Here is a 24,982-nt window from a genome sequence, read left to right on the forward strand (position 1 = left end):
AGCGTGAAACCAGGTAGTGGAAAGTAAGCGACGAAGCACATGAGCTTGCAGTCTGCAGGAAGTTTTCCTTGCCTTCAGTAAATGTAAGTCAGCCTTTTTACACGATAAAGCACAAGTAGCTTAATTAACTGAAATCCCGTTTAACAGCGATTAATTTAGATGTGATAGCAGGTGATGTGTGTGTGTGTCGAACAAGACATGCAGGATTGTACAGCAGAGTGAAAGTACATTGGCTTGTGAAATACATGGGACAAAGTCAAGGGCCAAAGTAAAGTGTTTTTTCCACTCAGTTCTTTATGTGGGTTTCTTGCCCAGATGCGCTTTTTAATTAATAATAGTAATAGTGACAGCTGCAGTAAGGCACTATAACTGGCCTACTGAATGACCCACGGACAATACTACAGTGCTTTTTCCAGACAAAAAGCGTGAACTAAATAATTTTCTTCAGACTGGAGAGTGGCTGTGATTCACCACAGCAAGAACAGTGAAAATGAATTTCATTCAGTGGGCCGCACTGTGCTCCATTATCGGTTTGACGGGGAACATATCATTATTCGCCACCATATGACACTTCAGATGGAGGGGGAAAAGGCCAGAAGGCTTTTAAATGAATGGAAGAAGGCAGAGAAGGATATAATTTAGTTCTTTGGTTTTAGTAATGGGCATTAGAAGCCCCGGCTGAACAAACCTCCAGCAGCACTGTGAGCTCGGTTTAAAGCTGCGCGCAGTCTGGTTTTTGTGCGTAATATGTGCAGGGCTTTAGTGCATGTGCATGCTGTGTTTAATTATATTATCTGTACACAAGATGACAGTGTTGCACAAGCCGTAGAGGAAGTCTGGAACCCGGTGCCATGATGGTGGCTGTGTAGCTACTTATTTTTTACGGTCTATAAACTGTGTGGCACCTTAAGGTCTGTGTCCAAGCATGTTTGCATCCCAAAGCTCCAAAAAAATCACTCCTCCTTTCGCCCATTATCGCCTCCTTTACTCCGTGACCCGGAAATTGATGCTGCTTGCTGTCCCTCCCAATCAGAAGCCGCTCCCGAAGTCTCCTTCAGCGGAGGAGGAGGCACAGGTGTTTCCTTTCCTCCACAGGAAGTCTTTTCAATTTTGGGGGTGGTGACGTCAGTGTGATTACACCCAGAATATCATAATAGGTAAAACTTGAAAAAAAAAAACAACCTAAGGGAAACATACGAGTGTAAAGGATTATGATATGTAGGATGGGCCTATTTTAATTTATAATATCTCACAAAAGCAATATGTTGCAAGATTGTCAGATTTGTTGGAATTGGGCCCACTGAGGAAAATGCATTGACTAGTGTAGGCTGAGGAAAAAGGTTCCTCCATGAGCACTGACTTACTTTATAGCCTGTGTTGATTATCAAATGAACATTCAGCAGATTAATATGAATATGAGCTTGGTCTGCACAGAAACTTTGATTGGCTATGAGGCATATTGTGGGCTTGGGCTACATCAGTTATGATAGGGCCACTTCATCAATGGCAGATGTCCATTTTTGACGATTGAGTAGCAAATAAACTGTCCCTCCTTGGTCCCAAATGGCCTCCCCTCGTCTCCTCCATGGTGCATCCTGGCAGGAGAGGAGTGGTAGTGAGGGAGGGGGAGGAAAGGGGGAGGAGTAAAGATACTTTTAAGGCGATTAGTCTGTTTTGCAGCTGCTGCGTGGCTGCGTAGCCGATGTGCACCTCTCAGATGTGTCTGTGCATTTAACTACGCATTGTCACACAAACTACGAAACGGGGTGCGTCCCAAAGCTTTTTCACTATTCCTAGACTGCATCCCATTTCTCCAAAAATGCCTCCTCCTTTCCTCCCCTCCCTCACTACCACTCCTGTATAATGAAACGTAACACGCACCTCTCTGACCAAACTTCTAAGATTACGCCAAGAATTTACACAGACTCACAGTGGAGGAGACGCAGGCGTTAGACACATATCTGCATTTATTATTTGGATTTATTTGCACTGTCTCTATAGTTTTATATTATGTACATTCCCTTTATTTTATTTTATTACCTCTTTTCTTTTATTACCTTCCTGTACTTGAGTTCCTTGGCATTGTTCCACCAATTGCTGCGGTGGCACCTGAATTTCCCCAAGGGGATCAATAAAGTGCAACACTCCTAGAACACGCTAGATTTATTTTGGACACGTTCGTGCGTTTACATGTCAGAGGATATCACTGCTTTCATAGTTACCTCGTCAGAAACGTCTGCAGGTGAATGCCTGCTTTGACAAATAACGTGTAAATGCATGAAAGTATAACCAATGTAGAGCAGACGCTCCAAGTCGGAATTGTGGGTACTGGTTCTCTAGGACAGTGGTTCTCAACATGTGGTCCGTGGACCACCAGGTGTCCTTGAGGGGGTTCCAGAGGGTCCCCAGCAAATAACACATTTAGAGAATGTAGAAGAATGATTATTTTGGTCAGAGTTTCACTGTTATCTCTCCTGTACCTACAATACAGATAGTCAAAGAATTCTGGACAAAATCGTATCTAACAATAAAAATATTCTCAGATTTGGGTTCGAGAGACAAAATCTCATCAAATGGAGGTTCGTGGCCCTAATGTGGACTAAATTAGCGGTCCTTGATATGAAAAAGGTTGAGAATCACTGCTCCAGGAAAATAACGGACATCCAACTACATAAACTCCAACCACACGCCAATGTGTGGGTGTTTGTGTGTGTGTGTGTGTGCATGCTTGTACGCCTCCATGCGTGTCCCTTCAAGTGTATTTCTCTTCTGTACAGTCTTCATCATGGAGCCGCCTCTCTCTCCCCGTGAGTCTGGCCGGTTTGTGGCGGAGCGCAGTCAGGATGTGTTTGTGGAGGAGGAGGGGGTGCGGAGGGTGGCGGAGATGCTCTACACGCTCCGCCACAGCGAGGATCTCACTGCCAGCGGCTGGAAGAAAGCCAATCCGTTGGCCCCGGCACCCACCTCTGACCAGGGGAGTCTCTCACTCTTCACCGCATGCAGCGTACATGAATAGTGAACCGCTGCTGTTCCTTCCCACATGAAAGATTTAGTTCAAAATATCAGAGTTTCTGTTCTCTTTTCAGCTGTCAAGACGGTGCCAATTGGATACCAAGTGAACAATTTGGTATCCAGAGACTTTGTGTTACAGTTTTGCCCGTTTTGACTTCTACTTTTACAGCATTTGTGAAAAAAGCAGGCAACAGCAACACTGCACTAATAATGCAGAATAAGTTCACGTTTGTTTATTTATATAGCCGTTTATCACATGCACGTCTCAAAGGGCTTTACAGAGAATGAGCCTAACTAGATCTAAATGATCAATAATCAACCATTGAACAATTATATATGACAACCATCAGGAAAAGCCCAAGACACACTAAAGCAGAACAGATGATGGAGGGAATTTTAAGACAAATTGCAAAATTAAACACTTATGTTTGTGTTTTCTGTTGTTGTTGTTAGTGTTTTGTAGATGCAGACAATTTGTAACGTCACATGTTGCTGATGACAGTGAAAAAGGTTGATGTGTAATTGTTGGTGCTTTAGATAACATTTAAAATTAAACCCAAGTTATAGATTTGAAAATAGGCAAGCTTTATAAAATTTGAGAAGAATTTTATGATTAGTAAGCTTTGGTAACTGCTCCCTTGTGACCCGTGAAACTCATGATCTCCCAGTGAAATCTGTCGCAGAACCAATAAAATGATGCCATCACATCTTAGAAGTTCACTGTTTATGGGAACTACAGAGGAACCAGAATTATTTTTTAACTGTGTTTATTCAGACATTGGGGAAATAAATTGTGTTATTATGAGTGCCGGTCCCACATTGGCCCACTTAGAAATTTTACTTCCACAAAACTTGAAAATGGAGAGACCATTATACACACTTGATGGAGTCTTTTGTCCAAAGTGTCTTACAATACAACGAGTGCCTACTTTTTCATGTGTTCCCCCATGGAAATCAAATCCCTAATTCCGACAATGAGAGTGTCATGCTGTACCCACCGAGTTACAGTGGACCCACACCCACACCTGTAATTGACTCCTGTGTAATTTATTTGTTATAGAACAGTGTGGTTCAAGATGGAAAAGCCACAGTATGTTCCATTGTCACTTCTGTAAGGGCCATGTCGTCTGGCTGTCTTTAATTATTTCATTATACCAATTTCAGAATACCAATTTTAACATTTTGTCTGTCAAGGTCTGGGTCTGGTCCCTAGTGACCCACCTGGATCCTTGATGAAGGCTGTAATCGCCGAAATGTGTTGGTTTATAATAAACGTTCCCCCTTACTTGCTCACCAATGGATGCATTTTTCAGTTCACTACACAGCTTCCAGCACCTTAACTGTGAGGTTGTGCCCTTTTCTTCACTCTGTCTTGACAAATTCTGTCTTCCACGCTGCAGGCCCTGAACTGGGTGTTTGTGGTAGATACCATGAACTTCTCCTTTTGGCCCGAGACAGAAAGCCAGCAGTGTGAGGTGACCTACAGAGGAACCACGTACAGAGGCTACATGACTCTGTGTGCTGCCATCACACGGGCCATGGAGGAAGGTGAGAGCCTGTAGGGACTGAAGCCCAGTCTTTCACTGAATGGAGAGGCTGTGAAAAGGAGAGATGATGGTGGAAAGAGTACTAGATTTTCCTACTCAAGTATACGTATTGTTACTTTGCTGATATTTTACTTAAGTAGAAGTAAAAGTACCGGTGTAAAAATCTACTGAGGTAAAAGTAAGTAAGAGTAAGAGTAAGTTACTGATACTGATTACTTTTTAGAAAAGAGAACGTTCCCATGCAATTCTAAAAGGATGAGCATTCACATTTGATTCTTTTAAACAGAAAATTTGGAAATTGCCAAATTACAAAAATAAAGTACAGTAAACACAGTAAAGCCGATCGTTCACTGAATGGCTTCACAATTTGTCCATTTATGATTGTCCAGTTTCTGTTGCTTACGGAGAGAGACACAAAATTTTCACTCTGTAACGGATGTGACTTGAAATGTAGTGAAGTACAATACTTAAGCAAAAACGTACTTAAGTACAAGCAAAATTACTGACCTTAAAAAAATACTCCAAAAAGTACAGGTACACAAAAAAGCTACTCAATTACAGTACAGTGAACATTCCCCCAGAATTCTTCTTTTCACGGTGGGCGGAAAGGCTTTGACAGCATTTGAATTAGGTAAAATACAATTATCAGAATTTAAAAATGTATTGATTTACTTAACTAAAAATTGATTTAGCTTGCACACATCTGGCCATCTTCTCCCAGGTCCAGGGCACAAAGTGGAGGTGATGCACAATCGCTGTCCCGCTGCTTTTAGTGTGCAACGTTTTGACAGAATTTGTCACCAAGCTTACATGATAGCTGCTATTAAAACCAGGTTCTCTTCTATTCTAAAAAAACCAAATCTGGCTTGTAAAGTAGTTAAATTTACCACTACTTGCCACTGTGACTGGTTCCTGCCCTGAGGATAGAGTCTTGTTTTTAGATTGATTTAACATTTTTGTTGGCTTAGTCTCTTGAGCAATAGATGCCTATACAAGCCCCTTTTTCAGTGGTTCAGTTCTTTTGTTGTCTTATGCATTCCTATTGCTCATTACTGTGTATATGCCCTTCACTTACACTTGGACTGCTGGGAAATTGCTTTTAGCTCTGCATGTGTCGGTGCACCATTCATAATTAGCATGAATGACTCTGGATATGAATCAATTATATCTCATATGGAATGGTGTTCTCCATGGGTGTTCACTGTGGCCTTTATAATTACAAGACATTCTCTCAGAAAAGCACAGGTAGCTCGCTCCAGAGTGTGAATCTTAGGGTTTTGACGGTATGAGATCAGAATAAATAATAAAAAATCTTTGTGCCTCTCAGCAGAAATGGTCACTGTGGAGTTAATTTCCTGTCATTATAGCCAAGTAGAACTTTAGAACTTTATACCATTATTAACCCTGCATACCCTCTTTTTTCTGATGTTTTTTCTCTGTAGTAGTTCCTGGCTAAGAATAAATCTCATTCCCATCCGTTCCTTCTCTTCCCTTCGCTCCTCAGGTGTGCCCATCACCGATCCGAAGTACTTCTCTCAGATGAGTATGGAGGAGTTGGGACGTGTCCTGCGATCAGACAACGCCACATCCATGCCCATGCTGCAGGAGCGCCACCAGGTACTGACACTGTCTTTTTAAGTCCCGCCTCCATTTTACATGGTCTGCAGGACTTGATGTTGTCATGTCTTGTCCGTCTCTGTCACATTCTTGTGAACGCAATAACTCCAAAACAATACATGATAGAAACTTCATACTTACACCACAGGCTCCACCCATACAGTAGATGTTCTGGTGGAGCACCTTGCTGCATACATTTGCATATTAATGAGGACAAACTGCTTTTCTTGAAACTACTATAACTCCTTAATGCTTTAGGATACAGAGTTCATATTAATGTAATCACAAATGAGACATTACACTTTGTAATGACATTTTAATTTTTTTTTTACATTCTAGCAAGCCAGTGCCATTGCGAGAAACATCTGTGGCTCAGAAATAAACATAATTCGGCACAATCATACTCATTGAACTTTTTATTACATCGCATCATGGTTGTATGGAATCGTGAACCCCATATTGCGTATTGAATTGTCCCATGGTTATATTAATGGTGATTATGGCGGGACATTAGGCAGCTCAAGTGCCTCTTGTTTTATAACTTCATAAGCTAGCTATGCCTTATCAAAAATGGAATTGTTTGTTATGCTAACTCCTGCTCTAACTAGGGAGATGGTTATCGATCTTTCTTTCTTCTACCTTGCCTTGTTATCACCGTCATTTCCATAATTACATCCATAACAACATCCTCTTGTGTGTTATTGTTACATTATGACCTGAACTGTATTCCCTTTATTACAAGGGGAAATTGAGCGTATACGACGCTTAACCTCCTACCCATCCTTGTTGTTAAATTCGAACATATCACCTACTGGATATATTTAACAAGGTGCTCACTGAAGGCGGCCGTGTTCTGCTGGAACACGGAGGAAGCTTCCGGAGCTTTATCAGCCAAGCCGGGAACGACGCCCGGAAGATGGTGGAACTCATCGTGGAAAAGCTGCCCTCCTACCGGGACGAAACGACATACAAGGTTAGAGTGACAGGAGTAAAAACGGAGAGAAGAAGTACAGCATTGCATGAACACATAACGCACACATCCCTCTGTTGACTTAAATTTGTCCCTTTTATCCCAGTCTTAACCGTCATCACAACTTGTCCAACTTAACCCTTAGTCTAACCTTAACCGATCTCTAATTCTAGTACTAATCCCTTACCCTAAAAAAAAAAACATTTCTTACTGAGGTCTAGAAAAGCTGTGACTACTTTTCAGTGTTTTCTATAATTGTGTGGACATTTTTGAATCCACAAGGTAGTAAAAACATAGATGGCACACACATTCATAGCATAAACAATACTTTGAAAGCACATACTAAGTGTATGTGATCCATGCTACAGTCATGTATTGATCATTCAGCATAATGTGAAACAAAGAACAGCAGTGATGTGAGAGTTCCATCTCCTGGCCAAAGAGAGAGTGGCAGATAGTCTAATGCTCTCTCTTCATATTATTTATACAACAGTTCTATAAACAAAGCTATTTATTATAGTCATGATTTTTGTCTTTTATTCGTCTCCGCCAGCAAAACAGTTCCCTCACGATTCCACTACCAAGCGTTGCCAAGCAATAAACTGTTTGTGTTAGAACAGCTGTAAAGTGGAGTGATACGTATAGTAAAACGTCCCAGTGCTGTTATACTGTATATCAGCCTCCTGTCCAATCATATTACTAGACTGGAACTAACTGTTGTATAAATTGCAACAATCTATGAAGGAATACATTATATTCTCTGCACACACAAGGATGCCATGATGTTAATTTCGCATGAGAATATCTGTCTGTCTGTGAATAGCAATAACTTTTCCACCAGGTTAGATAGGCAGAAACAACAAACAAACAAACAACATGTGTAAACAGTGGAGCCGCCCTGCTGCTTGTTTCAGGGTCAGAGGATCTCGTTCTACAAGCGAGCTCAGATCCTGGTGGCAGATTTCTGGGGCATCATGGAGGCCAGAGGAGAGGGAGACATCCCCAACCTGGACTGTCTCACCATGTTCGCCGACTACAGGGTCCCACAGGGGCTGGTCCATCTCGGGGTGCTGCGATACTCTGACACGCTGATGCAGGCACTCAAGAATGGTGAGACTGGAGTGTGTGTGTGTGTGTGTGTGTGTGTGTGTGTGTGTATGGGTGTGTGTATGGGTGGGTGTATGGGTGGGTGTATGGGTGGGTGTATGGGTGGGTGTATGGGTGGGTGGGTGGGTGGGTATGTGTGTTTTTTTCTGTCTAGTAGTTGACAAATGAAATTGTCCGAGAGCAAAATAATAGTCAAGAACAATTAAGAAGAATAAGAAGATTAATTAATTAAGAAGAACAATAGCTGAACAATTAATCAAAATTTTATCGAAATCGCAATATGACCTACTGCAATTTTCAAATCGCAGGAGGCGCAATATTTGTTAAAGGCGAAATGTGTGTCAAAATACCATTTTAAATTAAATATTGTCGTGCTGCAGAGATGTCCTGGCCTACACATCATATTCTCCAGACTTAAGAAAACATCTTTGTTTGGTACAGATCCCCGCAAAAATCACACCATAATCATTTTAATACGTTTTTCAATGAAAATGAGAATAATGATGTAAAAATTATCATTCCCTCTTATTTCGCAAATCATATCACAATTGCAATATCAGTCAAAATAATCGCAATTAGATATTTTTTCAAAATCGTTCAGCCCTAGTCAACTGGTGTGTTTGTGTGTTAATTCAATTCAACTCAATTCAACAAGCTTTATCGTACTGTTCTGTAACAGTATTGCCAAAGCAAATGTGCACCAACAGTGTTCGAGAAAAACGAAAGAAAGGCAAACAGTACATTTCTCTCCCACACAGACACTACAGCAACCCATCATTACATGGAATAACAATATACAGTATGTATTGTTAGTAATATTATCTATCTGTCTGATAGAGAGAAGGTAGAAGAATGTGTGAGAGAGAAAAAGAGAAAGCCACCTTCCATACATGTGTATATTATGCGGTCTTTCTCTCTGTTGTCTCCCCTTCGCTTCCTCTTTGTCTCTTTCTCTCCCCTTTTTCTTTGCTACTTTGTGCCTCCCCCTCATTTCATCCTCCCATAATTAAGCTTTTAACTAAACCCTTTAACATCTCTCTCTCTCTCTCCCTCTCTCCCTCCCCCAGGTGAGCTGCTGAAGTCAGGAGACAGGAGAGAGGTTGAGATCCGCGGTTGCTCTATTTGGTCAGTGGAGCTGATCCAAGCCCACCTGTGCAAGCTGGTGCAGGAGAGAGACGGACAGACCTGCAACATCAACTCTGCAGTCATCGACTTCTACCTCTGGCCTTACGCCAAGCAGCACCATAAAGAGATGGCCCACATCCCCATACACCACACGCGCTGTATTTACTACTGACCAGCTGGCTGGCAGCAGTACGTTCTCAGTGTCAGGCCCGGGCAGCAGTGCCTCTCCCTGGGATGAAGCCAAGCAGCTCCCTGTGCCAGTTAGCTGATATAGAATAAACTTCTCTCTCGTTGTAATATAAACAGGTTTAGTTTGGTTCAAATGTAGCTTGCCCATGATGGTAGTAGCACTATCACCTGTCTCCAGTGACAAAAAGTAAAGTGTTTCGTGGTGTTGAGATTGAAATTTTTTTTTATGTTTAAAGCATTTTGCCTTAAACATATCACATCAGATGCTTCACATCACATCAGATGCTTAGAATGAGTGAGCAAGTCGTGGTTTGAAGGACACTTTGACAGGACACATGGCTACGTCTGCAGTTACAGGGATTTGAACTTGTGAACTTGCACTCATGGGACAGTCTCGCTAACGACTAGGCTCCCTGTCACCTGAAAATGACTGACAACTCTGCAGTGCTATACACTTTGGTCCTGCACACACCAGTTTTATAATTTGATTAAAAAAAATAAAATAAAAAAAAAAAGGTAATTAAAGGTAAACAAAAAATTTAAGATGTTTGTGTTTCTTATTTTAAAAGAATGAGGGGAGATCATATTTCCACATCATCCATTCTCGCTTGACATTGCATACTCTGAGAGCAGTGTGTGGGTCAGGTCCTAAAATGAGTCCTTGGCTGTGTGTGGTCCTGACCTGGATACTACAGTATGTTTTCACAGGAGTACCAGCCAGTGTAAAGCCTGGGCTGAACAACTTCAAGAACCTCAGCTTTAGAGAGGGCTTGCCAGGTAACAGATAACTTCTAGTTCTCGTGGATCGAGTGGATAGAAAATATGAATGAATAATGAATGAGTTAAATACTTAGAAGTATAAGGAGTATCAAAAAGTTGAATAGATCTGCACATATCTCTTCAAGTGAACATTTTAAAGTTGGAACAGAGTCTCTAGCTCAAAATGTGTAAGGGTTTGGGAGATGAGGAGAAGAAACAGTAGAAGATGATGAAGAAGAAACAGTAGAAGATGATGAAGAAGAAACAGAAGAAGAAGAAACAGTCAAAAGCTGAAGAAACGATCTGACGGTGGCGCTGTCGCCTTTGTTTACCACTGGCACTACGCTTCCTGACTCCTCTTGAATTCCCTGCTCGTGCTCTCCTTGACTGCTGCTGGCATAGCGGCGGCGGTTTCCCGGGCAACGGAGCAGCGTCAACAAACGGGAGATGGGACAAAGTTAACAACACACTAAATGACAACGGTAAACAAGAGAAAGGAAATATCAGACGTTTTGTTTTTGGCATCTGTGGATCACAAGTAAACGCAGATCCAACTTGTATGCTGGCTGACACAATTCCAACAACTTTTTGACAGCAAATAAGAAGTTTCACCTGAACTCTACATGCGATGCTGCTGCCGCACTTCTCCAGAGAACGTGATGAAAGTGAAACACCGTAGAAATGCATTAACATAAGCAAACCTAAACATATTTCCATAGTCATGATGAGCGAAGTGTGTGTCCGAGTGGCGGTCCGGATCCGCCCCTTGCTTCCCAAAGAAGTTCTCCACAACCACCGAGTGTGCGTGCGAGTGGTACCGGACACCGCGCAGGTGATGCTCGGGACAGACCGGGCCTTCTCCTTCGACCACGCGTTCGGGCCGACAGACGGCCAGGACCAGGTGTACGAGTCCTGCGTCCAGCCGCTGGTGGAGTCCCTCGTCGACGGCTACAACGCCACGGTCTTCGCCTATGGGCAAACCGGGTCAGGCAAGACATACACACTAGGAGGAGGGCACCTCGGTAAGTTGCTGGAGCAGAAGTGGAAACCATGTAGTGGAAACCTATTTACTGTAAGGCAGCAGCTGATCTGGTGCCTCCACCGCAAATCTGCTGGACCTTTAACTTCCAGTCTGTCAGCTTTTACCTGTAGCAAACTTAGGAAGGATGCAGGCATTAACACATGGAAGCTGCGCCGTACCTTAGTTTTGTATTGCTGGCCACTGAGCAGTAGGGCTGCAACTAACGATTATTTTCATTGTCGATTAATCTGTCGATTATTTTCTCGATTAATCGATTAGTTGTTTGGTCTATAAAATGCCAGAAAATGGTGAAAAATGTCGATCAGTGTTTCCCAAATAACCCTAACCCTAACCCTAAAAGCCCAAGATGACGTCCTCAAATGTCTTGTTTTGTCCACAACCCAAAGATATTCAGTTTACTGTCATAGAGGAGTAAAGAAACCAGAAAATATTCACATTTAAGAAGCTGGAATCAGAATTTTGAATTACTCAAACCGATTAATCGATTATCAAAATAGTTGGCGATTAATTTAATAGTTGACAACTAATCGATTAATCGTTGGGTGCAGTGTCTGCTGTTGCCCCATTGTTATACATGACAGCTGAACTGTACTAGGGGCAGCCACCCTATTTGGTTGTCATTCATACAGTAATGAGTTGAACAGTCTGAACTCTAATGGCTGGCCTCACCAGACCTCATTCTGATATTTCACTCTATGGTCATGCCTCTCCCCATGCCTCTCAACTCCAGCATCTCTCTCAGACGAGGAGGGGGGCATTATCGACCGCATGGCCCAGGATGTGTTCTCGCTGCTGGGGGAGAAGAAGCAGAGGAGTGGGGGTGTGCAGGCCACAGTGCGGGTCTCATACATGGAGCTGTACAGGGAGGAGTTGCGAGACCTGCTGGAGCTCCACACCAATCACAAAGAGCTGCACATTAGAGAGGACGACAGGGGGAACACAGGTAATGAGACCGGACAGCGTTTTTGGCAGTCAGTTTTGATAAAATGTGGACCTGTATGTGTATTTCACATGAATTGTACATGAGGGAGGATGATAGAGGACAGACAGGTAGGTTATGGGAGTTCTTCAAAAGGCAATGATGCACCTATTTTCAAGCAGAACAGATATTGCCAAGTTTGTCAACAATTCTGACGACTTTATCTTTTTTATTATAGTGTTATTGCCCACTGTGTTACCTATGTGGATTTTGTCCTCATATCCAACCTCCATTCCTTCTGAAGGAATAGCCCATCACTGCTTCACAAAGTTGTTGCCTGTGTGCCACTGCCATTGCTTTCACCCTTGATGATGTATTGAGAGTTTTAATGGAATGAACTCATCTCAGAGAGGATGAGGAAACAATGGTAATACAATAAGACTTGACTCTGTGTTGTGCTGAGTATATTTGATAAGTGTCTACTGATGGAAGTTACTTACTGTGTTTGTGTTTCATTCAAATGGATTTGGAGTACCATCATTGTGTGCTTGTGTTTCCAGTGGTGGTGGGAGCCAAAGAGCTGGTGGTCACCTCAGCAGAGGAGCTCCTCAGCATCCTAGAGGCGGGCAACACCCTGCGGCACACCGGCACCACGGGCATGAACGAGCGCTCCAGTCGCTCTCACACCATCCTCACCCTGCAGCTCACCCAGCGCTGCCATGACAACAGCTCCTCCTTAAACTCAGTACGCTCCTCCAAACTCCACCTGGTGGACCTGGCAGGTTCGGAGCGTGCTGGAAAAACAGGCAACACTGGGACCCGGCTGAAAGAGTCTGTCTATATCAACACTGGCCTGCTGGCGCTGGGCAACGTCATCCGCGCCCTCTCTGACCCTGGCCGAAATCGCCGTGGCAACAGCAGCAACAGTGCGCACATACCGTACCGCGATGCGAAGATCACTCGTCTCCTCCGCGACTCATTGGGAGGCACCGCCCACACACTGATGGTGGCGTGCGTAAGCCCCTCCCACCACAGCGTGGCCGAGACTCTGAGTGTCTTGCAGTTCGCAGCCAGGGCGCGTCATGTACGCAACCGTCCCAGAGCAGCATGTTCCCGCACAGAGGTTAAATCCTGTCCCGCTACAACCTGGGACCCCGGGGAGGCTCGACTAGGGGAGCTGGAATATGAAGTGCAGACGCTGAGAGAGCTGCTGAAAGAGAAGCAGAGAGAGATGGAGAGAGAGAGGGAGAAGACAGGGGGAAGGGCCGGGGGGGAGGAGGACGGGTTCAAACAGGCCAATCAGATTAGGGTATCTGACAGGAAGTCTGACCCAGACAGGAAGGGGAGCCAAGAGGAACCACCACAGTACCGCCTCCTGGCCCAGGAAGCTGCAGCTCTACTGGAGGATTTCTCTACCTCTACATCCACCCTCTGTCCCTCTTTTAGGCAGCGACTGCATGACTGGCAGGAGAGACTGACAGCTGTCAATCACTCACATCAAACTGATGACAAAGACTCTCTAGAAGTGGAAGGAGACCAACCCCACCATGTCACCATATTACAGCTCAGCCGAGAACTCAACAAATGCCAGGTAACGGTCACAGCTTAAAAAGAAATGTCAGCTCACTGTCAATTTGGGAGTAATAAAATAAAGAAGGAAGCTATCACATCAGATGCTTTTGATCTCTCCCTCTCACTTTCTCTCTCTCTGTCTCTCTCTTAGGAGACTCTCGCCATAGAGGAGCAGGTGTTGGAGCAGAAAGACGAGGCGCTGCAGCAGCTAACGAAGGAAGTAGAGAAACTTCTCCAAGAGAACAAAACCCACCTCCAGGCCTTACAGGAAGAGAGGGAGCGTACTCGTATACAGGTGAGGAGACAAAGAGTCAGTCAGTTAGTGCAGGTGACAGAAAGCTTTTTAAACAGATGAAAAGGATCTGGGATCTGCAAATAGGACAAAATGAAAGTAGATAAAATAGTAGACTGAAAAAATTTGATTGAAAGCTACTTAACGGTTCTACATTCTACAATCGAACTCACTACCTGAAAATTCAGGTACTGACTACCGAATTTGAGAGCGGATTCGGTTAGTCCAAGTAGTGTGTACCAGAACCGGACTGGACAGCTGGTTGTTACGTGACGTAAGGTGCAACACCCGTTACGTTATGTAACATTATCATCGTTAATTAGACGGAGGTAAGTGTGAGCACAGAACATTAATGGATAGAACGGTCATTCCCATTCACATGTATAGTTTCCTTGGATGGTCGGAGCTGCGGCCATTTTTATGTGTACCGTTGGGCTAGCTTCTGTATAAACTGACTTACGAAAAGTCGCACCAGAGGTTTTGCAGCAAAGACCAAAGGAGCTTCTGTCGGGAGCGTGTCTATGTTCCCTCAGCCCTATCCCAACTTACCTTCTGACAACCTTGACCGCAAGCTTGCTCTAACCTTAACCTCAGTGACCTCATGCCTCAACCCAACCACCTCATCTGCCCTGGAACCACTCGACCTCAAGCAACCCTAACCCTAACCTCAACCATACGAGCTCCTTGCCTAAACACATAGGGCTGAGGGAACATAGGGATGAACCCCTTCTCCTTCTGTCTCCTTGCTGCCATGGATTGTTAACATGTTAATGTTGACTAGAAGAGATAGAGATAGAAGTACAGTCTTTGATAATGCTACGTTAATCTTGTTGCTCTCGCTAGCTTTCAATTGAATTTTGACAGTTTGCTAAGCACTTGTGTAACAGACACATCTGCACAGTTCTAAGTGTGGCACACTTTATGGCCTAATGCCTAGACTTGCGTTGTCACCATATCAACTAACCCTTCAAATTCCATAATCGCCATTTTATTGTGTACTAGCCAAATTGCCATACCAAACAGTGGAAGGACCGTTCTATCTATTTAAGTTCTGTGGTTGTGATCAAATTTTCTATCCAGCCTGTTTCCTCAACATTGCGGTTGTTCCTACCAGTTCTAGTCTTGGCCCGGGCCAAATGTTGCGGTTAAAGGTATCAGATTCATGCGATAAAAAAAGAGAATATGATTTATTAAGATCTTATGGATAAATTGACGCCTCTGGTTACTGGTGTTACTGGTGTCAGGTAAACTGAAAATACAGGCAATGGTAGCCGCCATATTGGTCAGAAGTAAACGTTACTATAGTTACAGACATCATTTACAATGATCACGAGATCGGAGGAATGACTCCTGTTACCCATACATACTGGTCTGTTCCAGTGTGTACCATACATATGCGGTTTCACTCTCATTCATAAATTCGGTTGTCACTACCAAATTCTGGCAGTGTGTACATGTGTATTTAAAATACTTCAAAATGTTCCCTGCATTTAATTGCATTAATGACATGATTCCATTGTTATTTCACTTTATGTGTGTGTGTGTGTGTGTATGTGTGTGTGTGTGTGAATGTCTTCAGACTGAACAACTGGTAGACCAGCAGATTCTGATCGATCGTCTTCGCAGCGACCTCATGACCTTTAGGGGTGCAACCTCAGGACCATCAGTGGAAGCAGGGGCTTCTGGGAACTCGGCAAGGAGACCGCACAGTGTCCCCCTCATCAGACACAGCTGTGGCCACGGGCCTGCCAGGAAGGTAGGCGACTTCAACGTTTGTTTCTGTGAGTCTGTCTGAGTTGGTGTGTTTGTCTGTAGCCCCAGTTGCACTTGAGTCTTTCTTGTGACTTTTGACAACCATGCCAGGATGTGTTGGTTGAAGGCTGTGATTAAGAGTGAACAAACTTAAATGACATGCATGAGTTCCTCATATAAGACAGGAGATATGCAGGGAAAGATACCAGATTTGGACTGTGCCTGTTGCTTAACCATCACCATCCAATCATCCAAAATTTGGAAATCAGCCGTTTTCACCAAGATTTCATGCCAGATTGTCACATTTGCATTTTAACTGTATTTCCTAATTGTGTAATTTGTGTTTGTGCGTCTTTCTGACTGCCTCCTTATTTTTTATGTACCTGGATTTCTTGATTTGGACATATATAAATAATTCAAGTGTGTATATGTATGCACCCTCTTTTGTGCATGTTTGTGCGTATGTTTGTATGCGTACATGCGTGTATGTGCGAATGCGTGGATCTGTGTGTGTTTGTGTGTGTGTGTAGATCCACACCAGTCCCCCAGCCTATTCATTGGAGAGGGTGTTGGCAGCCTTTAAGATGCGTGGTCATCTCCTGCTGGCTGAGATTGAAGAGAAAGACGAGGTGTACTGCCCATTCATAAAACAGCAGGCGGAGAGCAAAGACAGGGATCAAGAGGAGGACGAGGACGAGGACAATGAGGGCAGAATGGGATTTAGGTGAGAGCCTGTACAATACAAACCTACTGATTCTTTTTCAAGCCACCAATAATTCATTACAACAAACACAATTTCAGCCAGTACCCTTTAAGACATACATTTTTTGCTAATGTTTTGCTTTTGTTTCAAAAAATAAAAACAGTTTCACAAGGATTAATTCAAGTTCAATAAAAACATAATTTCAGAATCCTCAATGTTCAAACCTTTTTTTATATATCGTCATTGGAAATTCACTCTACATGACAGATTAAGTGTGTAACAAGTTCACACAAAATCATAATCTTTCATTTATCTAATTCTTTTTCCTCTCAAAAGTGAGTTAACTCTGGAGCTGGAATAATCTGTCTAATCAAGTAGTGTAATGTCACAACAGGCGTTCTTTGAACCGCACATGGACGAGCCGACAGAAGACATCGGCTCAGAAACAGAACAGCGCTGGACTAGAGCAGAACTCCAAGATGGAAATCCAGTTAGCTCCGCAGCCCCAGCTCGCCACAGGTACCTGAATATCTTTGAGTGTAAGGCCATATCCCTCTGGGCCAACTAGACAGACATACCTCCCCATTTTTGCCTCTTTGGTCACATAATAATGGAAGTAAGATCCAAAGCTTTGTCCTTTGTACACAAAATTGTACTGTTGTTTACATTCCACATGGGAAACTCACTTCCAGTAGGAATGGCATATTTTTTTTTGTCTTTTTTTATGACCAAATAATTTCAACCAGGTACTCAATTGTTCAGCTAATTAAGGCCATTGTGCTACATGCTGTGCATACTGCTTCACTGTGCACACTGTGTTCTTTTTTTCTTTTTTTTATTTTATTTCCTCCTCAATGTCCCCCTACAGTCTATAGTTAACAATAAGGATGCATAATATAAGCTATCCAATAACTATATCCGATATCCAAAACTGAATATTGTGATGCTGTCCCACCAAAATATTACAATATACGATATTATCACTTCGTTTTCTTTTTCTTTCTTTTTTTTCTTCAAAATTGCATCAAATTTCTTGGCTATTATAATTATTATTATGCGATACTGTGGAAAATATCACAATACGGCCAAAGCCAAATGCACATCATGTCACAAGGGAAATGTCATCCTCTTTCAAATCTCTCCCATGACTGTATCTTTCCAAGGAGTTATTTTATATCCTGGCCAAGGAGTTGTTTCTTTTTCACATTGTCAGTTATTATGTCCTCTCAGGGGCGAAGGAGATCGATGCCAAGCAGTGCAGCCTGAGGAAGGCGAAACTAAGAGCCAGTGTCACTCAGAGAAGGATCCAGGAACTGTCAATCAACATGCGCATGAAAGAGGAGCTCATCAAAGAGCTTGATAAAACTGGTGTGTTTATATAGTTACACGTGTGAGTCTGCCACTGTGACTGTGTCTGCTTGTTTTTTTAATCAAACCGTGTATTTCTGTGTGATGATATCGCTCTTTTATCTGAGAGGTGAATATTGTTGTGTGTTTGTGTATGTGCGTCTACCTGTCTGTCACTGTATTTGTACATATTGCTGCTGTCAACTGAAAACCTTGTATCACCAAATGTGAGCTTTTCAGGAAGTAAGAAAAACTTTATCTGTTTTATTTTTGAAAAGGTTTCATAAACCTAAAGGATTGTAGAATTTTCTCAACCTGTAGAGGAGCATGGAATCCTTCAATTGAAGCTTAAGCATGAAAATAACCACAATTGGAGTTACAAGGTTTCCACCCCACAACAACGATATGTGACAGACACAGTGTCTAGAAAGATAAATCATATTCACTATAGCCGGTTAAAACCTTTGAAACAGTATTCACACATGTGCGTGCTCTGATCCTGATCCATATTTGTATCTCTACATGTCTTGTGTGTTTGTGTGTGACAGGCAAGGAGACCCAAGCAGCGGACAGACATGGCAGGCACAGCGGTAGCAGCAGAGACACTGGCGTGTTGGCGAGGCTCTCCCTGCAGAGCCAGCAGGCCCGAGCTGAGCTCCACCGCAGCCTGCAGCACATGAGGCTGCAGAGAGCGCAGCTCCAGACCAGCCTCGGGCAGCAGAGACAGACCAGCAGCACCACCGAAGACCCGGACCAGAATGGGGTTTGTTGCACAGTGTTTAGAAATGCACTCAGTCACATCAAGCTCACTGTCTGGTCAGTGCAATAAGGACGTATTAAAGCAACAACACAACATGACACCCACACAAAACATTTGCTTCTTTGAATGTTCATGTCAAGCACACAGCAGCTCATAATGTACCACTCAAGCACAACATACATCCACTCAACACACACTTTGGGGAATATAAAATAATGTAGCACTCAGATCCTATAGAGAATGTAATAGCTGCCATTCAGGATAGGTGAATTGTTAAGAGCTCCTTTGGTTAAGGATGGTTTGATGCTCTTTTGTTTGTAGGAGCTAAGGGCAGACGATTTGACTGTTTGGAAAAGCAAACTCCATGAAGACTCAAAAGAAAAGGTAAAGTATGTTTTAAAATTTAGAATTATAATGAACTTGGAAAAGTTCCTTTACTTTTACTATCTCCAAAATAGCCTTTTTATTGGTGTTTCTTATAAAGCCTCTCCTCCTGTAAATACCTCTTTTCCTTTCTCTTTTTCTTCCTGTCATTTCCCCCCTCCTTCACCTCCACCTCCTTCTTTTGCTTCTTTTTCTCCCTCATCACACTTCTCCCTCCTCCTCCACCTCCTCCTCCTCACTGCAGGAACATGACAGAGGCTGGCTGGAGGTGGAGGAGGACCAGGCTCTGTGGAGGCGAGTAGAGCTGCAGGAGCTGGAGGAGGAGCTGAGGAGGAGAGAGGAGGTGCTGCAGCGCAGGGAGGCCTGTCTGCAGCAGAGAAACAACCTGGAGACCAAGAGGCTACGCTCCAGTCAGGTGTGTGTGTGTGTGTGTGTGTGTGTGTGGTGCACATGTGTGACTTTGTGTAAGTGAATTTTTACCCTGTCTGACAGGTATTTGAGTACTACCTAATGAATATATACTGAAAAAAATATGAATGGAACATGTAATGTTTTGGTCCCATGTTTCATTACTTAAAATAACCCATTTATTTTCCATTAAAATCTTGTTTCTCTCAAATCTTGTGCACATTTTTTTACATCCTTGTTAGTGAGCATTTCTCCTTTGCCCAGAATTTCTCTCAAATGATTTTCTTATATGAACTGTAACAAAGTAAAATCTTGAAAATTGTTGCATGTTGCGTTTTTTTTGTTTTTTTTTAATAATAGCAATAACAACAAGTGAAAACTAGGTTAGCACATGTTTGCCAGCTGTGAGTGCCTTGGCAAATCATGTGACAAGTCTAATTGTTTTTCTATGACAGTCATGGATAAAGACAACACCTTTAATATTAAGAGAGACAACTAAGGGTTTGGAGTAGAAAGTCATTTGATTGTCGTCTTGGATAACTTGACCACTGTGATTAGATTAAAGTTGAAATATATTGTGTGTATATATTGAAAGATATTTTAAAGTCTTTGCATATGCTTTTTGTCTGTCCTGTTCCCAGGCTCTGAGTCAGGATCTGCTGCGTGTGTCGGTGCGGCTGGAGTCCCTGGAGGAGCAGCTGGAGAGCAGCAGCCGGGCGGGGCAGACCGGAGGAGTCACCACAGAGGAGCTGGAGAAGGAGAGAGATGCACTCAGAAAGAGGAGAGACGCTCTGGACGCACAGCTGAAAGACAACCGAGTGCTCACTGCACAGGTCAGAGAAAAGGAATGTGTGTGTGTGTGTGTGTGTGTGTGTGTGTGTGTGTGTGTGTGTGTGTGTGTGTGTGTGTGTGTGTGTGTGTGTGTGTGTGTGTGTGTTACTGAAAAATTACTGCTGAACACCTGAGATGTTAGGGTTGCAAAGGTTTGGAAAAGTGTCATGTTTTCATATCTTTTCTCATGTCACAGGCCTTTTTCTTTTCCAGACTGTTCAATCTTGATGTGTTCATGCATTTTCATTACTATGCATTTATGACTTATGTTCACTTTTGCGCGCGTGTGTGCGTGTGTGCGTGCGTGTGTGTGCGTGTGTGTGTGTGTGTGTGTGTGTGTGTGTGTGTGTGTCTAGGAGGAGTATTCCCTGCTCCAGCTGGAGGAAGCTATAGAAGCTCTGGATGCTGCTCTGGAGTTTAAAAACCGCTCCATACAGGACAGACAGAAGCAGCTGTCAGTCACAGGCTCCTCCTCCTGTCAGTCACACAGCGCTGAGCCCGCCCACCTCTGTGACATCATCAGGAAACTGAAGGAGCTCTCGCCATCTGAGGCCTCGGAGCTGCTGGTCAAATACTTCAACAAGGTGAGCTAGAATACACGCATACGCATACGCATACGCAGTGTGTGTGTGTGTGTCAGACACACACTCACCACTGACTCATTCATCTTGTCTTGCATGCTCTCCCTCTCTGTCTCTCTCTCCTACACATTGCACTGTTACATTATCTCTGCTTGTTACAATGAAACAATAAATGTCAACTTGAACTGCTATAAAAACCATAGCAGTTCAGTTGATAGCAGTTCGTTTGAAAAGATCATTGATTTCAACACAATTAAAATCACGCTCATAATCACATGCTTTTTCAGGGCATTGAAATGCAAAGGATGATTCATAATCAGTGCTGCATACAGCAAGACAAGACAGACTCACCATCGTCAAACCCTCTTTGACCCTATTTCTTTTTCTATTCTTTTTTCAGGCAGTTTAAAAGCTCACCAATTTCAAACCACTTCACAATGGACAACAACGCAACCATGTCATCATGGTGCAAGAATGAATGTTCAAATGAAAGTAATCAGAGGACGCCTCAGTGAATACATTTCAATCTTTTGTTGAACTGAGCAAGTTCCTTTTTTGACTGCAGTTAAGTTTTGCAGCCACTGTGCAAGCTTTATTTGAGAACATCAATTCAATTTCATTGTTGTTAGTTTTTCACACAACATAATCATCCTTGGTAAGAAAAGGCTTTTTGTCGGCACTTCTCCTCTCCAAGTGCCTTCAAGTTCAGTGTCGCATCCCTCTCCTCCCGTCATCTGTCCAACCCAGGCGTCTTAATTCTTTGCCTTACTTCTACATCAGTGCCTGAATGGTATCTGTCTGTCTTCCCTTCCTCTTCACTCTTTTCCTTTTTCCTTCCGTCTTCCTTCCTATTTGCAAGTGGCGTGCATGTGTGTGTATGTGTGGTGGCTGCAGTTAGCTGAAAACAGCTGTCGTTAATTTGTGAAAAATTGATTTTACCATGGTCGAGCCAGAAACTGAATGCTGTCACACTCTCTTTCTGTTCCAGCTGGTGTATTATGTTTCTCCTTTTCTCTTTCCCTTCCTCCCTTCTCTCTCCAGGTGGTGTGTCTGTGTGAGTCAGAATTGCAGCTGCACTGATTATTTCTGTAATGCTGATTAAACTATACCTCTCCTCTCTGTCTCGCTCCCCCCACCTTCCTCCCTCTTTCTAGCTGATATGTCTGTATTACCATATTAAACTATGTCTCCTTCTCTCCAGGAGGTATGTCTGCAACATGCAATGCTATTGTAGCATGATAAGCTAAATTAAAATTGAAATTGAAATTAAAATTCTCTTTTTCTCTCTTCTCACATCCTCCCTCCCACCTGTTTTCCTCCTTCATTGTCTTCCCTCTCCGTAGGTGGTGAGAGTAAACAAAATGACAAGACCAAATGCCTTTGTAGTCATATTGTGTATTAATTTATGTCTGTCCTCTCTTCCTCCCACCTCCTCCCTCCTCTCCAGGTGGTGTGTCTCCGCGAAACGGAGCGGCGTTTGCGGTTGCATTGTGAAGAGCTGCAGCTCCAGGCCGGAGAGCAGGAGGTGGTGCTGAGGGAGATGGAGGCCGCCCTGCAGCGCCTCGCCCTGGACACAGACCGCAGGCTCACCCAGCAGCACCGAGTCCACCAGACCAGCATCCAGCTCCTGCTGCAGCAGCTTAAAGGTGAGAAAGTTAGTTGGGCCTGGACAAAACCAAACTGTTGTTAAATATATATATTTTTTTATTTCCACATGCAGCAAGCCTTTGGAAAGAACATTAACACTGGATGTGTCCGCCAGTAAAGGTTTTCTTTTGGTGCTGGCGTGTGAGATAGACACCTCCTCTAAAAGTGTTCTCCAGATTTGTCTCTCAAGAAGTAATTGTGTCAAAGAGTTACTTTAAAGGATGATTGGCCACTAAAGTTTATTCTTGCTATAATGCTATAGCCATGTCTAAAACAAAGAAGAATCTAGGGTGTATACTAGGGTATTGACGAATATTACTTTTTGTCAAAGGTTTAGTGTAAATGTGATTTACCTGCCTTAAAATGTAGTTATAAGTAGTGTTTACACTGATCTTTAAAGATGTCAAAATGACATCTGTTTTGCTATCCCTCTCTATAATGTCCCGCTTTTGTGTATTGTCGTGATGACATGCCTGGTCGATGTTATGATTGAGAATGTGAGTGTGAAACAGAATGAGTGAATGAGGAAAAGAGTGTCTATAAGTATGTTTGCTCTTGTCTGTCCGTCCATCTGTCTGTCTGTGTGTGTGTGTGTGTGTGTGTGTGTATGTGTGTGTAGAAGGCGGCTCAGGAGAGACAGAGCAGGCCGTCCAAGCAAGACTACAGCAGCTGGAGAAAGAGTTGTTTTTCTACAAGAGCTCCAGCCGCCAACTGAAGAAGAAACTCAAAGACCTTCAGCCTGCCGCTCGTCCCTCACACACACAGACACACAATATGCTGATATACGCAAAGGCAAACGATCGCCACACGCACACTGAGCAGGTACAGACAAAGACACACATTGACAAGACATACACAAAGCTGCACACTGAGCAAATACACAAAATGACAAACAACGACCAGGCAAAAACGAGCCAGATACAGACTCACACAGAGAGACATGCGCACCAAAACTCCTGTGTCTCCTCGTCTTCTGATCTCCAAACACACAAAACGACAAAGATGACTGCGTACCCCCAGATACACACACACACACAGTCCCAGGGGGGGAACGGAGGAGGGGTCGGTCCCAGTGGGGAAGGTTTGGAGATGACGCCAATCCGTCTGTCTCGCAGAGAGCTGAAACAGATCTCCCCTGCTGACCTGCAGGTCTTTGGTTCTGCCACAAGAAGGCGCCACTCTGTAGTGGAGGCCAGCACAGAGTCAGAACTGGAGGACTCCATAGAGATGGCCAGAAACACTGACAGATGACGCAGCATCGATCGTGGAATAACAGCGCATTCATGGAAAGTGGGAACTGCAGAGTTTATGACCAGACGACAGGACAGTGTTTTTTTAATAGATTGAAATGTTTGTTAATGTTGAAATGTTTAAAATGTTTTCAGTGTCCCAGGTCAGACACATAAACTTCCCAGATCCTGTTTGTCCTGAGTGCAATTTTAGCATGCAGTAAGAGGAGGAAAAATGAGGAACAGTGTTGTCATGACAACAGTGAAAATTTTCAATAACTTGGCAGTGTTTTTCGTACTTAAGAGTAAAGGTTTCCATGATGCATGGCTAGTTCTCTCAGTTCTAGGCTCTTGTCTCATCCCAAGACAGAACTGTCCATTCCATGTTTTTTCCCCTTAAACAATTTGAGGATCTTAAGTTTCAAGATCCTTGGGATAAAGAAATAAGAGAAGTTGAAATTCCAGTCCTATTTCTAAATCTATGAATGATTACAAGAGTGATGTATGAGCGGCCCATATGCAGAAACATTATCACCAGGCCTCTCCTGTTATAAGATACCATAGACAACATACTAATGTTGCTGACTGATGGGTAAAGTCTCCATATGTTGAAGTGGAGGGTCCTTTGAAGAGGACTGTAAGTTTAAGTGCCTTCACACAGTCTGATTGTAATGGAGCAATATTTGAAACTAGGAGCGATTTGATTTAGTAGGAAGGGATTGGCAACCCCTTGTTATTTCAGAATATGTAATACAATTGTCCTGTCACTCAGTGGCTACAGTATGGCATCAACATTGCCATGGCTAGGGGTCGGACTCCTACTGTCCCACCCATACTGTAAACTTTATGCACTCATGGTAATGTAAGGTACTTTTGGTCAGAGCAGGGATGTAGTGGAGGGTAAACCCACATAAAGTCCATCTTTTTAGGCTGATATAAATCTTTATACCTTAAATATAAATTATACATCACAGCAACTCATATCAAACTGATGACCATTATATGAGGATAGGGTCTTTTAGGGGAAAAGCATACATTGTTACTTTTCTGAAAATATTATTTTTTAATTTATAGTGATGATTACCAACTGTAGGTTTTATCCACCATTTTATTTACACCACTGATTAAAAGCATCACACTGTTGTGTTTGAGGGATGGTTTAGGGAAAACCTGTTTGTCTATGCATATT

General features: G+C 43.1%; 2 protein-coding genes across 2 annotated transcripts; both read left to right on the plus strand.

Moving 5' to 3' along the window:
- Positions 1-16: 16 nt before the first annotated feature.
- On the plus strand, positions 17-10,087 carry qng1 (Q-nucleotide N-glycosylase 1). The gene is made up of 7 exons (XM_071513504.1): positions 17-83; positions 2,778-3,004; positions 4,413-4,560; positions 6,064-6,176; positions 7,006-7,149; positions 8,061-8,256; positions 9,321-10,087. Exons 2-7 carry the CDS (start codon positions 2,786-2,788, stop codon positions 9,548-9,550), a joined length of 1,050 nt encoding a protein of 349 aa, XP_071369605.1. The 5' UTR covers positions 17-83; positions 2,778-2,785; the 3' UTR covers positions 9,551-10,087.
- Positions 10,088-11,050: 963 nt separating this feature from the next.
- Positions 11,051-23,815, plus strand: LOC139639429 (kinesin-like protein KIF27). The gene is made up of 15 exons (XM_071513523.1): positions 11,051-11,348; positions 12,111-12,311; positions 12,848-13,878; positions 14,011-14,154; positions 15,731-15,907; positions 16,434-16,627; positions 17,001-17,100; positions 17,848-17,974; positions 18,502-18,716; positions 19,035-19,097; positions 19,342-19,512; positions 20,147-20,338; positions 20,693-20,920; positions 22,365-22,563; positions 23,184-23,815. Exons 1-15 carry the CDS (start codon positions 11,051-11,053, stop codon positions 23,813-23,815), a joined length of 3,972 nt encoding a protein of 1,323 aa, XP_071369624.1.
- The last annotated feature ends 1,167 nt before the right edge of the window (positions 23,816-24,982 follow it).

Source organism: Centroberyx affinis, unplaced genomic scaffold, assembly GCF_046629955.1.
Source record: "Centroberyx affinis isolate AG114_WGS23_722 - 3 ecotype Tasmania unplaced genomic scaffold, CSIRO-AGI_Caff_v1 ptg000281l_1, whole genome shotgun sequence".
Classification (NCBI taxonomy): Eukaryota; Metazoa; Chordata; class Actinopteri; order Beryciformes; family Berycidae; genus Centroberyx; species Centroberyx affinis.

Excerpts from the sequence above, each read along its gene's own strand:
- qng1 (XM_071513504.1), top strand. The coding sequence starts at position 2,786 with ATGGAGCCGCCTCTCTCTCCCCGTGAGTCTGGCCGGTTTGTGGCGGAG. Across the intron at positions 3,005-4,412 it reads CACTCTTCACCGCATGCAGC|GCCCTGAACTGGGTGTTTGT; the intron begins GTACATGAATAG and ends TCCACGCTGCAG. Across the intron at positions 8,257-9,320 it reads GATGCAGGCACTCAAGAATG|GTGAGCTGCTGAAGTCAGGA; the intron begins GTGAGACTGGAG and ends TCCCTCCCCCAG.
- LOC139639429 (XM_071513523.1), top strand. The coding sequence starts at position 11,051 with ATGAGCGAAGTGTGTGTCCGAGTGGCGGTCCGGATCCGCCCCTTGCTT. Across the intron at positions 12,312-12,847 it reads GGACGACAGGGGGAACACAG|TGGTGGTGGGAGCCAAAGAG; the intron begins GTAATGAGACCG and ends TTGTGTTTCCAG. Across the intron at positions 19,513-20,146 it reads AGAGGCTACGCTCCAGTCAG|GCTCTGAGTCAGGATCTGCT; the intron begins GTGTGTGTGTGT and ends TCCTGTTCCCAG.